General features: G+C 33.5%; 1 protein-coding gene across 1 annotated transcript in view; it reads left to right on the top strand.

The window, feature by feature from the left end:
• The first annotated feature begins 511 nt into the window (after positions 1–511).
• The window catches only part of LOC144974482 (EGF domain-specific O-linked N-acetylglucosamine transferase-like), a 21,197-nt gene continuing 5,516 nt past the window's right edge, over positions 512–16,192 (top strand). Inside the window, exons 1-13 of the mRNA XM_078917383.1 lie at positions 512–1,036; positions 1,627–1,727; positions 3,143–3,251; positions 3,615–3,715; positions 4,281–4,391; positions 7,895–8,001; positions 8,472–8,581; positions 9,419–9,511; positions 10,177–10,248; positions 11,103–11,189; positions 12,201–12,269; positions 13,873–13,931; positions 15,746–15,773. Of these exons, the coding sequence (XP_078773509.1) occupies positions 854–1,036; positions 1,627–1,727; positions 3,143–3,251; positions 3,615–3,715; positions 4,281–4,391; positions 7,895–8,001; positions 8,472–8,581; positions 9,419–9,511; positions 10,177–10,248; positions 11,103–11,189; positions 12,201–12,269; positions 13,873–13,931; positions 15,746–15,773 (1,230 nt within the window). The 5' untranslated portion in view covers positions 512–853. The remainder of the gene's footprint in view (positions 1,037–1,626; positions 1,728–3,142; positions 3,252–3,614; positions 3,716–4,280; positions 4,392–7,894; positions 8,002–8,471; positions 8,582–9,418; positions 9,512–10,176; positions 10,249–11,102; positions 11,190–12,200; positions 12,270–13,872; positions 13,932–15,745; positions 15,774–16,192) is intronic.

Below are 16,192 nucleotides of genomic sequence, written 5' to 3'. Positions count from 1 at the left end.
AGTATCATCATTAGGACTTTGGGTTTGAAACGAATATTTTTGTGTTCGTGGATAGCTCACACGGTAGAGCCACGCTCTCACCTGTCAGGCGGAGTTGTCGTACCAATAAGGTCGCAGGTTCAAACCCCACCACCGCCGCGAAAAATTTGTTTATTCTCTATTGTCTTCTGGCACTTTTCTACTCACTTCATATCTCATCATTAGGACTACTGCCCAGTTACTGAAGTGCCTACAAGCACAATACAAGCTCTAGATTCAGACAATGTCTATTGTTCCGAAGCCTCATTCAGAATAGAAGTCAAGTGTTAGTCATAAAAATGGTTAACATTACTTATTTTAGAAGGATGTTTCAATTCATCATCCTTTTAAAAGTGAAAAAAATGATATAGAAGTGCCATACTCTCAAGAGCAGTATCCAAAATCAAATCAAAAGTTAGTAGGGTAGTCTTAAACATATATTTAGACGGAAGACATTGTGAAATCGAAAGTAAGTAGCTACCGATAATTCTTTGTTGACTTAGACTGAGAGCTCGTTGCTTTGAGTGAAGTCACTTCAGCTGAGAAATCGTGATAGTGATAGGCACTCCAAGTCCAAGAGTAGGGCGGAGATTAGCAGGAGCGATAGGAAGACTGTGGTCGTAGCAACTGAGCAAATATTTGCAGAGCCTAATTACACAAGGGTTTGAAAATACGTAGTAAAGTGACGTATCCATGGCGAATTGGTTTTTATCCTATCACTTAAATTGTCATTATTATCATCATTCAGTCTGCATTGGCAGTGGCAGTGGAATGAACGAGTAAATTTCAGTCTTGCAGTTCAGTGTTGAAATTAGCAAGTTTTCCTTCTTTTGCCATGAAATTATCCGTGTTTTCTGTTATGCTTTTGTTTTGTTTTTGCCTTTATTCCTTGTTGAGAGTGACTTTATGTTTTGCGTGGGAAAGCATTAATTTACCCAAATCTCACATTCCTGCTCTCTTCACCAACAACCCAAATGTTAGAATTTCTTGTCAACAGGATGAAACCTGTCCTTTTCGGGTACGTAAATTTTTCTGAGAATCTACAAAGAATTTTCACATTAATACAACATATTCTTGTTTGTTAGGTCATCGATTTAGGTAGTAAGTGAAAGTGAAAGACTTTACTTTTATTTTCAATTTCATCATAATCATGGTGGTATTAGTATTGTTGATTATGAAATCTAAAGTAGAGCCGAGCAGACGTCAGCTGGGTTAAGAATTATATTGACACGAAGCGCTTTTTGGTATTGTAATTGTATGCAAATGAAATTTCTTTACAATTACAACTAACAAGATAGAGTAGTACTGTCGTTTGAAATAAAGAGTTTTAGTTCGAGGGAGAATAAAAATAAAACAATTTTACCCTGATACTGACACAACACTATATGCACCCAAAAGATTTTTCTCTTTCTTTTGATCTACAATATATTATACTACAAACAGGATTTATGTATTTTTTAGGTAATGAATTTTACGTTTAGTCTAATTTTCAACACATTTTGATGCACGTTTTATTTATTGTAAAGTAAAAATATTAAGAGAAGTGTATTTCACTCTAGAAATAGAAACATATTGTCAAAAACTGATAAAATCAAATATTCATTTCAGGACCTTATTTCACAAGATAACTGCTGGGGTTATGAGACACCCAAATGCGCACCAGAGAAGAGGATGAAGCAACCAGATTGTTCAGGAGACAGTCGTTCTTGGCAAGCTTTTTTTTTTGTTGTTTTTATTTTTTTATTAATTAATTTATTTGGTTTTATTTTTGACTGAATTTTACTTGTTGGGATTATTGGATATTGATGATTGCTTTGCTATTGGAATAGATTTATATTTTAGGAAATGGTTTGAATGGAATGTCATTGAGTGACTGATCCTTCTTCTTCTTCTTCTTCTTCTTCTTCTTCTTCTTCTTCTTCTTCTTCTTCTTCTTCTTCTTCTTCTTCTTCTTCTTCTTCTTCTTCTTCTTCTTATTATTATTATTATTATTAATATTAATATTATTACTATTGTTAATATTATGAAACTGACAAGCTCCTTCTTATGATGGGTGCAAGATGTCCGGCTTTTAAAAATTGATTTTACTTTCTTTCTAGCGTGTAGATCACCTCATCATAACACTGTTCTGAGGCAGTAGGTCACATTTCAAAATAAGTTTCGGCTTTTTGAATTTGTTGGGAATGGATTTCAGTCTTTATTTTTTTACCTAACGTATTTGCATCCATGTGTGCCGATTATATGAACAGTACTTACCGGTACGCATATAACACAGTATTACCACAGGACATTCGTGAAAAAGAATATCTATATCTATTTTTAAACGTTCGCTTAAAACATATCTGTTTCGATTTTAGTAGATGGTATGAGATGCAAGAAGGGTTTGGTTTGTGTTGTTTGTGTGTGTGTGTGAATGATTATGTTTCAGCCAAAGTAATTTGTAATTTAAGCGCTTAGAGTCTGGTGTCTCGGAGTTATAGCGCTATATAAGTTTTCAGCATTATTATTATTATTATTATTATTATTATTATTATTATTATTATTATTATTATTATTATTCATCTAGTGCCATTTGGGTGACATCAGAAATGCCAGACACGCAATGTCCCCTTCCTTTCATTTTTGCAATGAGAATTGTAGATAAAGTCATTGTCATAGGCTTGTTTCAGTTTTTAAAAGATACACTCTCTCCCCCCCCCCCCCCCCCCCCTTCTCCAAAAGAAAGAGCATTTATAAAGTACAGTATCCACTAAACATTCTCAAAGCACTTTACATGGGTTCCTTAACCAATTTAACATGTAGGACAAAAGATAATGCCTGTCAGGCGATATTACATTTTTTTCAGAGACAAAACTGTTAACAACCAGGTACTCATTTTACACCTTAGTACGATGAAATAATGTGAGTAAAGAGCATTTTCCTAGAACTCAACTATGCGTTGCTCAAACCCTGGACTTTCCGATCTAAAGGCTAGTGTCATACCATGTAGTTTATATTTTCTTCAATGTTTTTTTGTCTATAACAAATAATAACTCATTTTTCTAAGCACACAATTAGCTTAGTAGGAATACTGTGGTGTATGAATTTTTTTTTATTTCTAACTTTTTGGTTGAAATATTTTCAGGGCTAGCTCCAAAGAAGATCAAATTGAAAAGTTTTGGAAGAATGCTGACTTCGGCACTGTTCTAGAGAGAAAAAAGGAACTGAAGATCCTTTGTGCACCCAGTTCTTCGGTAATTTTTATATTTTTTCTGTTATCCTTTTGTCTTGTTTTTTTTCTTCTTTTACTTTCTTTAGTGTTTTAAAAAAAGTTGGACATAATTTGAGCATTTGATTGAATTCCTAGCTGATCGAAGCTGTGAGCTGTAAATAGTAATGGACAAAAACGAATATAAAACAATGATACTGTTATTGACTTAAAAAGGATTTTGGACCAGAAATGGTCCACGTTTTGTATTTTGTTCTTTTTTGAAGCTGCTATACTCATTTTTGGCTGTTTGATAATTAATTTTTCATTTATTTATTCCTTTCTAATGAATGCTTAATTAATTATTTTTCCTTTTTCTTTTCTTTTTTTTTTTTTTTTCAAAATCTAGGAAGATTCAAGTCTAAAATGTTCATCCAATTTGCGTTATTGTGAGGCCAAAAATATTTTTATAGATTTGAGATCAGCCAATATCAACAATCCAAGTGAAAGGTATGTCATTAACCCTTAATGCTTTCATGTTCTTGTCAATCTACAATTTAAGAAATTTTTCCAGTTTTCATTAATGACTAATGCCAGAGAAGTAATCACATGACGAATGATTTTTGATTATGATGATGATGATGATAATGACGGTGACAATGATAATGGTGGTGGTGGTAAATATATGCACATTGGAATAGTGACATGCTTGCCTAAGTACAAAGGCCAGCATAATTCGTAGACTTTCTCTTTAAAGTTTGGAACCAATTGGTTTTGTGGTCAAAAGCAAAGGTAAGAATTTTTTGATGTTTTATAACTACAGGAAAATGAAAAACTGAATCTCAAAGAGTTAATTTGTTGTATATTATTTTTTATCTAATGTTTTTCTCTCATTATTAATCTAATTTTTTTTTTATATCTCTCCAACTTCACACTTTAATTATGTTTATATTATTATGCTGCTATTGCTGATAATGATGACGATGATTATGTTGATAATGATAATAATAATAAAGGTAACAGTAGTTATCTCGTTTTGTGCTGTTGCTAAAGGCACTGATTGTTTCTTTGACAGAAATCGATACAGGGATAATATCCTCGGTCCGGGGCAAGTTGGAGGACATTGTCATCTAGACTCTCCTAATCTCAAATCACAAGGAAACCACAAAAGCCCTCTTCAGTCATGGTAAATGCCTTATTTTTTATTCACCTTTTTTGTTTACAATAAATAACTTTGTGTAACCTAAAGGTCTTGATAGTTCAATTGGTAGGGCGCTCACTAGCAAATAGACTGATATTGGCTTAGATGCAGTCAAGGTGTTTTTTTGTTTTTTTTACCCTTCTATACTTTGTGGTTGACTCGAGTCCTATCCGATGGATGGAGGCAATTATTACTCTTATGTCTCATGGTACTTAAGCTGGATTGTGGTCTTGTGGTATGACACTCGCTTTCAGGTCAGAAGGTCCTGGGTTCGAGCCTCGCGCTCGGCGCATAGTTGAGTCCTTGGAAAAGGCTCTTTACTCACTTTCTCTCACCGTACTCAGGTGTAAAATGAGTACCTGGCCGTTAACAGCGTTGTCTTTGTCAGAAAAAAATTGTAATATCGCCTAGCAGGTGGCATGTCCCGTCCTACATGTTAAATGTTGCTGTTGACCAGGGACCCCTTGTAAAGCGCTTTGAGCATATTTAGTGGATATTACGCTATAGAGAGTATGCCGATGACGTCACGCATTTACCATCCACGGTTACTTCCCTTGCACTAAGAGCACTGTAACTTTCTATCGCGTAGCTGTTAACATGAGAGAGAGAGAGAGAGAGAGAGGAGAGAGAGGAGAGAGAGAGAGAGAGAAACAGACAGGCAGACAGAGAGAGAAAGAGAGAGAGAGAGAGAGAGAGAAACAGGCAGGCAGACAGAGAGAGAAAGAGAGAGAGAGAGAGTCAGTAACAAACAGAGAGCGAGAGATGGATGGAGAGAGATATATTTTTAAAAATTAAATAAATAAATAAATAAATAAGAGAGAGAAGAGAGAGAGAGGGAGAGAAGAGAGAGAGAGAGAGAGAGGTTCATTTTATCGTGTATTCATTGGGAATGGGAGGGAGGCTTGGGTCTTTTAAGACAATAAACAATGTGAGTGAACCCAAAGAAAAAGGGGAGGAGAGATTAATAGATGACAATTGACCACAAGGGGTTGTGATAACGAGTGGCAGGTCCTAAATAACTCGAGGTTGCAGCTCAAACAAAAAGATTCAATTATATGATTTCATGTAAGTCATTACAAATTAAGCCCCACCCCCTCCTCTTCATGCTGTCATCTGACTCAAAATGGAAACAATGCAACAAATGATTTGACCAGTCCCATTTTTTAAATTGCGATTTCATTGGTCAATATGTTTCCCGTTGATTGACTTTGACTTCTTTTGAAACGAAGGGCTTTCTTATACCATCCGTACCTATTCTTTGCTCCACCCCCTCTCTCCTTTTCCCCCTTTCTTTATCTACCAGTCTCGCTCTCTCTCCCTTTGTCTCCCTCGTGTTTCTTTCACACATACAAAACACACACACGCACACACAAACACACACACACACACACACACATATTTATATCTTTATTCTATTTAGCTCCCGCCCTCTACAATGCACATACAAGCAGTCTCTCTCTCTCTCTCTCTCTCTCTCTCTCTCTCTCTCTCTCTCTCTCTCTCCCCCCCCCCCCCCCCCGGTTCGGGGCGGAGGGTCACATAAATGATGATGATGATGATGATAATAATAATGATAATATAATAAGAAGAAGAAGAAGAAGAAGAAAAAATAATAATTAATAATAATAATAATAATATAATGATAATGAATAATAATAATAATAATAATAATATATAATAATAATAATAATAATAATATAATAATAATAATAATAATAATAATAATAATAATAAAAATAATAATAATAATAATAATAATAATATAATAATAATAATAATAATAATAATAATAATAATAATAATAATAATAATAATAATAATAATAATAATAATAAAATAATAATAAATAATAATAATAATAAAATGATAATAATAATAATAATAATATAAATAATAATATAATAATAATATAATAATAATAATAAATAATAATATAATAATAATAATAATAATAATAATAATAATATAATAATAATAATAATAATAATAATATAATAATAATAATAATAATAATATAATAATAATAATAATAATAATAATAATAATAATAATAATAATAATAATAATAATATAATAATAATAATATAATAATATAATAATATCATAATAACAATCAATAATAATAATTAATAATCAATAATAATAATAATAATAATAATAATAATAATAGATAGATAAATATGATGTACGTGATTGAGGATAGTCTTGATAAGTCTTTGTCCAGTTTTCCGATTTTATGTCGTATGGATAAATGTCTTTCACGTATTCAGCTTTTTTTTCGATGCAGTGTCCATTGTTTTAAAAGGATTGGTCGCCATTTTGAGGAAATCTCTGCTTCAATCAAGGGACTAAACCGTGTTCAATGTCAAAAAATTAACTCCCTTAGTCTAACCGCATACTCTCAATATAAAGCTCAATTTTAATTTTTAATTAATTTTGACTCTAAAAGATTTTTTTTAAATTCCATGTAAGCAGTATGAAGAATAGATTATGTTTTCTCTTGTGAAGAAAATGGATAAAAATCAGCTTCACAAGTGTAGAATCTTAAATGAATGTGCATTCGGTTTTATTATACTAGAAATTTTTGTCACTACCTCTATTCTCCCACTCCTGTCTGCCCAGCTGAGCTGCGAATGGGTAGCCAAAAGTGCCCAGTGATAGATCATCTCGCTAATCTCCTTTTCTGTGTGCTCCATGCCTGATCCAAGTGTCGGAGGCTTCATGAATAATTTTATACCACTGCTATCTGTCCCTCGATGTAGCAATTTGATCTCAATTGTCTCGCTAATCTCCTTCTCTGTGTGCTCTATGCCTGATCCAGGTGTTGGAGGCTTCATGAATAATTTTATACCATTGCTATTTGTCCCTCTATGTAGCAATTTGATCTCAATTGTCAGTACTATTATTTGGCCGAAGCGTTGAATTGCGGGATTTTCTTAGGATACAACGAGGCTTCTGAAATTTCATCATTGGTGTTTCTACATAGTTCCCTACTCTATTATTGTGTTTGTTAATTACATTTTGGAATATTGTGGTGGAACTGTGCTGTTCCAAGAACAACTGTAAGGGAAATAAAACAATTGGACTTAATCAGTGTTGCTCTAATAGGGAGTCCCAATAGCTCAGTTGGTAGAGCACTCGCTTCACACGCAAAGGGAGCATGATCAATCCCGGGTATCGTCGAGATTTTTTTCTGACCCCCATTCCACCGAACAGTGATTGGGTAGCTGGGTCTGTTAGATCTGGTGGAAAGTACTTTGCAATAGACTAGTGTCCTATCCAAAGGATAGCAAGTATTGCTATTGTCCATTTCACACTATAGAAACAGGGATTAAACTCCGGCTCCACTGGCCAATTGACTCTGAAGGACTACAAATAAATATCAATAACGTTTTTCTGATACATATTTAACTAGAAAACTGCATTGAATATACTATATGATTCCTCCCCCCCCCCCCCCCCCCCACCCCCCACCCTTCCCAAACCAGGTTTGCTGAGCTGGAGCACTATACATCATTGGATTTCTATCCGTCCAAGGGAGATAAATGTGATATTATTTATGACAAGCCAACCTACCTCATTAAACTTGATGCTGGTACATATGACATTACTTTGACTTTGTTTGTCCTTAGCCCGTCAACTGAGTCACTGAATTTATTTCAAATGATAATTAATTTTCCTCATTATTTATAACAGTGAAAAAATATAATAATAAAGCTTCAAGTGCGCAAAGACAAGTGATGTTGATGTTTCAAACTTCCCCTGTCTCGACAGAACATGACGAATAAGATGCTGAAGATGAATATGAGATCAGAGGATGTCATTGTTAACGTTATTTAGATAGCGATAACAACAGACCAAATTCTGTTTCATAATGTTAAAAGTTATCTCAAACATCCTTTTTTTCAACGGGAAATAACATGCATCAATCACCATTTTAAGCATCTCCCAAATACAGTTACTTATTTATGAATAACTGTCTCAATTTTTTTTTAAATTCTGTTTTACTTTTTTATTTTGTTCAATTAACAAATTTTTTTGTTCAATTTCTTGTGTAAATTACAGGAATCAACATGTACCATCATTTCTGTGATTTTGTCAACCTTTACGTTTCCCAGCATCTCAATCTCAACAATTCGTTCAGTACGGATATCAACATTGTCATGTGGGATACGGTATTTAATATTATTACAATTTTCGTAGATTTGGATGCGTTAGCCTTTTAAAAAATCTTCTTAATCTGATTTTTGAATTAGCACAGATTTGTCAAAGCGTTTGTGCTTGGTTCTTGTCTATAGTAGACTCAGTGTAATCAAGTTATAATCTTTGTACCAATTAAAACTGCAATTCTGATAAGAAGACAGAAGTTTTGGTGGTATTTGTAGATGGATAAAATTAAATTGTTTTGCTATTTTTTACATTATAAAAAGAAAAATGAGGGAGTTTACATCAAGTTTTGTCATATTTTTTATGCTTTCCCCATGATAGTTATATAATAATAATAATAATAATGATTTAAGTAATAATAATAATTGTTTTTTAAATAAATTTTTAAATTGTTTTTTTTTTTGTTTTCTTTGTTTGCCTTTAGCTGACTGCAGAAATTTTATCATTGTTTAATGTGATGTTTGTTTATGTAATTTGAGTCTGTGGGTGTGTGTATATGTGTGTAAATGTGCATATTATTCTATTATGAGTGGTTGTCAGTGTGTTGTCTATTTCATATGTTATATTATTGTTATTATTATTATTATTATTATTATTATTATTATTATTGTTTTCTTTTATTATTATTTTAGATTATTTGTTATATTTTATTATGGATTTTATCATCATCATTTTATATTATTGTTATTATTATTATTATTATTGTTATTATTATTATTATTATTATTATTATTATTATTATTGTTTTTTTTAATTATTATTTTAGATTATTTGTTACATTTTATTATGGATTTTAGTGCAATATAAAAGTTTAAATTGAAGAAATTTTCATGATCAATTCCCAGAGTACTATGCCATACAGAGATTTTTTTGATCTGACATGGAAAGCTTTCACCGATCATCCCATTATTCATCTCAAAGAACTGGATGGCAAAAGAGTGAGTATGTGGCACCAATGGCTGAATAATCTTTTTTAAAAAAAGTCATGTGGTTTTTTGTGTACATCACAATTTCCACTAAATATACTCGAAGTACTTTACAAGCGGTCTCAAGCCAACATCAAAACTTAACATGTAGGTCTAGAAGGGGATGTAACAGTCTTTGCTTTGAGACAGTACTGTATTGAGCAGATACTCATTTTACACCTGAGTATGTCAACCTTTTTCTGCCTAACTTGCCCATCTCTAATTCCTATTACACCGACTATCACTCACACTACTATTCACTATTACTACTACACTACTATTACTACTACTACTACTACTACTACTACTACTACTACTACTACTACTACTACTACTACTACTACTACTACTTACTACTACTACTACTACTATACTACTACTACTACTACTACTACTACTACTACTACTACTACTACTACTACTACTACTACTATACTACTACTACTACACATACTACTACTACTACTACTAACTACGACTACTACTACTACTACTACTACTACTACCACTACTACTACTTCTACTCCTACTACTACTACTACTACTACTACTGCTACTACTACTACTACTACCACAGCTATTACTACTACTGATTAGAACATTTCATGTGATAATGAATTATTTTTCTATTCGATTAGGTCTGTTTTAAAGATGTAGTCTTCCCTTTGCTGGCTCGACAGATACTAGGCTTGTACTACAACATGCCTGTGGTAAATACTTATGATTTAAATTGATTATGTTCCATAGTTACGGTTACTAACAATTTTATTTTAAAATTATTATGTTCAGTTTACTAACAATTTTATCTGCCATCACCATTATGTTATTTCAGTGAGATCATTAAAAAATCTGTTATTTTTTAAACCCCATCTATGTCGTATCAAAGCCCTCTGAAATTTTGCCCCTGTTTGTGGCAACAGAATTCTATCATGGAACTAAAGAGTTTCTTTTTTTTCTTTCTTTTTTTTTTTATGTTATGCGTCATTGTGTTGTAGTGCAGTGGTCTTGCTGAAAGTCTTAAATTCAAAAGCCTGTTTAGACACCTGGTGTTAAATGGTCGGATGGTTACAAATTTCAGTTGTGGCATTCTGTCCTTGGGTAAGGCACTTTACATACATTACCTTACTCAGGTGTGATGAATACCAGGCTATAGACAGTGACAGATATATGGTAAGTGTGTGTCTGTTAGGTTGGCACAAGGATGAAATGAAAATACAATTCCATATATGGAATAAATATGTTTAGGGTATTTGGTATAGCAAACCCCTGAAAAGAAGCTAAATGATATGTAATTGTTCATTTTTCTGTATTATTATAAATGCTTTGGAAGTTGTTGTTTTTCTTTTATAAAGTAACGTTTTATTTGTTCTCAAATATTTTAGAAATGTTTTTTTTTTTCTGTTTGTTTGCTTTTTGTTGTGTTTTTTATGTTAAGCTAACCATCAATGCAATTCTTTTATTTGATAAAATGCTATTTTCCCCTTTTTATCAAATAAAAAAAAACAAAAAAAAAAACAAATCCTGGACTTTTGTGTATACGTAGAGCTATTTCCCACTATTTCAGATGCCAGGGTGTGAAGGGAGTAGTTTGTTCCAAGCCTTCAATGAGCACATTATACACAGGCTGGGCATTCCTCAGGATGGACCTTTGGTAAGTGCTGTCACGCTAAGAACAAAATCAAATTGAATAGAACAGCTTCAAAAGAGAACAAGTACAGAATTTTCTGGCTCAAAACCTTTCCTTAGTAAAAGCAATTACAACGGTAAAACTTCATGTAAATTCCACAAAGCTTGAAGAAAACGTATATAGTCGTCCATTCCTATTAATCAGACCTGTAAATATTCTGTCTTAAGACAAAATTCCATACCGTGAGATATTTGGCCTGTATACCTGTATTCTTTTAACGGCATTAAAAACATCCGTATAATTACAATAAATACTAAAAATCTAGCCTTGGGAGGTCGTTAAAAAAAACACGGTCTCAACAACACACAACTCTGTGCCTTGGTCTTTGCCGATATCCATGCTATTATTTATTAAGCTTATAGCATAGAAATGGAGAACGGGTTGCTCTTACGTCTATATTATGTTGTCATGCCTTCGTCTAGTTCGTCACTCAACGTACTGCTCGTCTTTCTCAGTCCTAAATCCAATCGCCTCAGTTCCATCTCGCTGTGGTTTCGTATCTCGAGGACGGAACTATAACACTAAATCTATGTACTGTATTTGCAGTGTACCATTTAACCTTTCATGAGTGCTGACATGGATGATTAATGATGGATTAATTTATAAAAACTAAACTGTATCTACAAGTGTGGCCGCTATGATATTCCGTTCTGTGTGTCGTCATATCTCTTAAATTTCCTGTAGATCAGTGTAGATTTCCAGTGTATATTTTTTAGCTTTTGAAAAATCCTGATTTTTAAAAGTCAGAATCCAAATATTTTATTAACCTTTTTCGATAGGCACAGCATGATGCCAATAAAATTGTGATCATTATTAGAAGGGCTAAAGCCAGTTTATAAACGCCACCTTGGCTCCAGAAAAACCTGACATGAAGAAAAAATTATCTGGAGTAATGGAGTATTCCAAAAGATGTTTTTTAATTATTTCATTATGATAAATAAATCTATGAAAATATGATATATTTTTTTTCTGCAGAGAGATAAGATACGAATTACACTCCTGGTTCGAAACACGCAGTACAGAAATATTTTAAACCAAGATGAGGTGGGTTGTTTGGCACTGTTTGATGTGTTGTGGATTAAATCACATTGTTAAATAAATTTTAAAAAGTAATAAACAAAAATAAAAGAACAAAATACCAAACACAGAACACTTCAGTCTTAAAACCTTTCTTCTGCCAACAACAGAAAGCGATAGAATTTTTGTTCATCGTTTTTTGGGGGCTTTTTTGTTGTTGGCTGAAGAAGGGTTTTGAGCCCGAAACGTTTTGTGTTTGGTATTTTGTTCTTTTTTTAAGGCATTGTATTAATTTTTTTTATTACTTTTACAGTCTGCAACTTAGTGTCGTTTAGACTCTTTATATTGTGTATATGAAATGTCATTTTTTTAAAGTCAGATATATATTTTGGACCCACTATCAAAAGTTATCAAAATGATCAGATTCAAGTGCCTATCATTTTGTCTCCATTCCTAAAGTTCAGCATATTTCACCAGCTTTGACATAAATCAGTATATACCATGCACAGCTGTGGCATGAGTTTTTTGTGGGCTGATCAGCTCACAAGAATTCTAAATATCCACTTCCCAACCAAAATAAGTAACAAATCGCTCTACATAAAATACAAAGAACATCGCTCTGTATTCAAATTTTGGAAACAAGATGGAGACTATTTGGACATATCCTAAGGAGAGACTGAAATATTCCAGCTAATAAGGCAATGACGTTATTCTTTACACCAAGCGGACATAACAAACACAAAGGCAGACCAATTACAAGGAAATACATAACGATTAATAAAGACCTTTAACGCCTAGATTGACACACAAGAACTGAGATGCAAAAAGGATTTAGAACACCTGAGATCCATCGCAACAGACAGTCATCAGTGGAAAGAACTCACTCAATAAATCAGAGAAGCTGCCAAAGCGTCTCAGTCCTAAGATTGTCTCGTTCTTCATGTTATGTATTGCTGTTGGTCAGGGACCCCATGTAAAGCGCTTTGAGCACATTTAGTGGATATTGCGCAATATAAAAGCTCTATTTTAAATTTATTTTTTTTAAGATTAGGAGGCGATCTGCAATAAGTCAAGGAAGTCAATCATTTTCTACTTTCGTTTTTGACAGCTATTCATAATTCTCTACATTTGAAAACTAGTGTCCTGGTGTTGAAAAACATAGAAGTAATCCTTTGGAGTGGAGTTTATCTTGGATTCTTTAAGGTTAAACAAGAATTGGAAATTGCTTGCTATCCTTTTGATAGTATTTTTATCAACTGAGCTGTAGAACAATATTATTACACTATACTTTTTCACCAGATCTTTCAGATCCAGCTACTGCGGATGGACAGAGGAAGGGGGTGGGGGGGGGGGGGGGTTAGAATAAAAAATCTTTACTACATCACCTGGAATTGATACCAGTTCCCATGCTTATCAAGTGTATGCCCATCCAACCGAGCCATTCTGCCGTCTTTAGGAAAAAGACTGTATGTTTACTTGGAATAAGAGGCCACAAACAGTCTTTTTCCTTAAGCACTGTGACCCCTAGCATTATGATTGATTGGCAATAATTTGATTATGAAAAGAGCGCGCGTATCTCCTCTATCAGACTTGTGACCATTGAAAGTTTTACATTTTTTCTCTCCTCCAGTTAGCCTATGAGTTGAATGCTGTTGGAGAATTCGAAGTGACTGTCATAGATTATAATTGGTAGGTATTACAGATGTACATATGTAACCCATCATATCTAACTGGTATTATATCAGGGTGATTAGGAGACAAAAAATTGAATTTCTTAGTTGGAAATGTAAGATTTATTTACGTTTCTTTTTTTGTTGTTGTTTTGTTGAGGAGAATAAACTTAGTTTAACTTAGTTTCTAAGAGTGTGATTAAAAAAATTTCTGATTGCCAAAATTTAAAATTCACTTGTTGACCTTTGGCTCACCCTTACATGATACAGTGGAATACGTATTAAGTCAACACTCTTACAGTCAACTTCTGCTTTAAGTCAACATCTCTTGTTGATCCCAAACATGGGTGCAAGAGTGCCGGCTACAGCTGGCCTGCCGGCCGATTGGATTACCGAAAAAAACGTCGCCGGCTTTTTGCGATTTGGATTTGATTGATTTTTTGGGGTTTTTTTTGTTTAGGTCCCAACAATCGGGTCGGGTACGTCCATATGATTAAGCGAAACTTTTGAATCACGATCCTGCTGTGACCCGGAAGTGATAGTTATATTATTAAATTTGAACAGAAAGTTGATTAGAGTAATCCGTGAATCTTGCAGGCTTTTTCAGATTATATGTCTGGTCATAAGTAGACTTGCAGGCTTTTTGGGGTCCAGTTGCTTGCACCCATGATCCCAAATTTTCTGTTCTTTATCTTGTGTTCCATTGAAAATAGATAAAATCAACCAATCTTTCTGATCCGGCAGTGTTTACGTTATCAGGATTTCACTATACAAGATTTCAATTGAATGGAGTGCAATATCCACTAAACATGCTCACAGCGATTTACACGGTGTCCCTGGTCAACAGCAACATTTGACATTTAGGACGGGGCATGACGCCTGTTAGGCGATATTACAATTTATTTGAGTCATCACTGTTAATAGCCAGGTACCCATTTTACACCCGAGTATGGTGAAAGAATGTGAGTAAAGAGCCTTCTCCAAGGACTCAACTATGCGTCGAGCTAGGCTCGAACCCAGGACCTTCCAATCCGAAAGTGAGTATCATACCACTAGACCACATAGCCGCACAAAGATTGAGATGGTGGATCACGTTTGTTTTCATGATGGTGAGGGAATTTTTGGTCTGAGATCATTTTGTGTTTTTAACATTCGCAGCCAAGTTATTGTTTATAGACAAGTTTTTTTGTATCTATTTTTAGGAACATCACATGACTTGACTTGGCATTGCTAGGAAATAGGAAATAGAAGACCCTCTTTAAAAAAAGGAATTTGATGCAAATGCATAATATTAATGAAATTTTTATTACTTTGAGAAATTATATAGAAAGTGTTCATTTTCTTGATATTTTAACTCACTCAATCCTAGAAATTTTTGCTACTTTTCAAAATTGGAAAAACAAATTTATGAAAAATGAGCATGTACATAGATAGTTTTATTCAACTACCATTAACATACAAAAACTAAAAACATTATCTTTGATACTGCGCCTATAATTTGTCTCAGAAAAATGTAATAGATAGGCATGGGGTAAAAATAATCTGGGTTAATGACGGATATAGTCGGTGTTAGGGTTGAGTGAGTTAAAAAAAGGAATTTGATGCAAATGCATAATATTAATGAAATTTTTTATTACTTTGAGAAATTATATAGAAAGTGTTCATTTTCTTGATATTTGAAAATGTCCCATTCGAAACTGAAGCAATGTTGGGTTGATAAATTCCATGACCGTATGTTCATACGTACTTATTATAACGTAAAAATGAATTATGTTACGACTTATAAGTTCAGAGTGAAGAAAAAAAACTTTTCTTTCAACTCTTCTTTTTCAGGCGCATGCCATTCGAGGAGCAGCTGAAGGTAAGATTCTTCATAATCATCATGCGGCTATGTGGTCAAGTGGTATGACACTCGCTTTCGGGTCGGAAGGTCCTGGGTTCGAGCCTCGCTCGGGGCGCATAGTTGAGTCCTTGGAAAATGTTCTGTCACCGTACACAGGTGTAAAATGAGTACCTGGCCATTAACAGCGTTGTCTTGTGTCCGAAAAATTGCAACATGTCCCGTCCTACATGTTAAATGTTGCTGTTGACCAGGGACCCCTTGTAAAGCGCTTTGAGCACATTTAGTGCATATTGCGCTATATAAAGCTCAATTTTTTTTTTTAAATTAAAAAATATTGATTTTTATTTTAAAATAAATAGATGGGAAGAGAGTGGATTAGATCTGGAATTTTGTAATGTAAATAAAGAATTTCAGTTAGAGGAATTTAGTTTTATTTA

The sequence above is a fragment of the Berghia stephanieae genome, chromosome 6 (genome assembly GCF_034508935.2).
Source record: "Berghia stephanieae isolate SIO BIC M18660-M18661 chromosome 6, UCSD_Bste_1.3, whole genome shotgun sequence".
In the NCBI taxonomy this organism is placed as follows: domain Eukaryota; kingdom Metazoa; phylum Mollusca; class Gastropoda; order Nudibranchia; family Aeolidiidae; genus Berghia; species Berghia stephanieae.
Note: the sequence above shows the minus strand (reverse complement) of the source record. Positions and strands in the feature narration are given on the sequence as shown.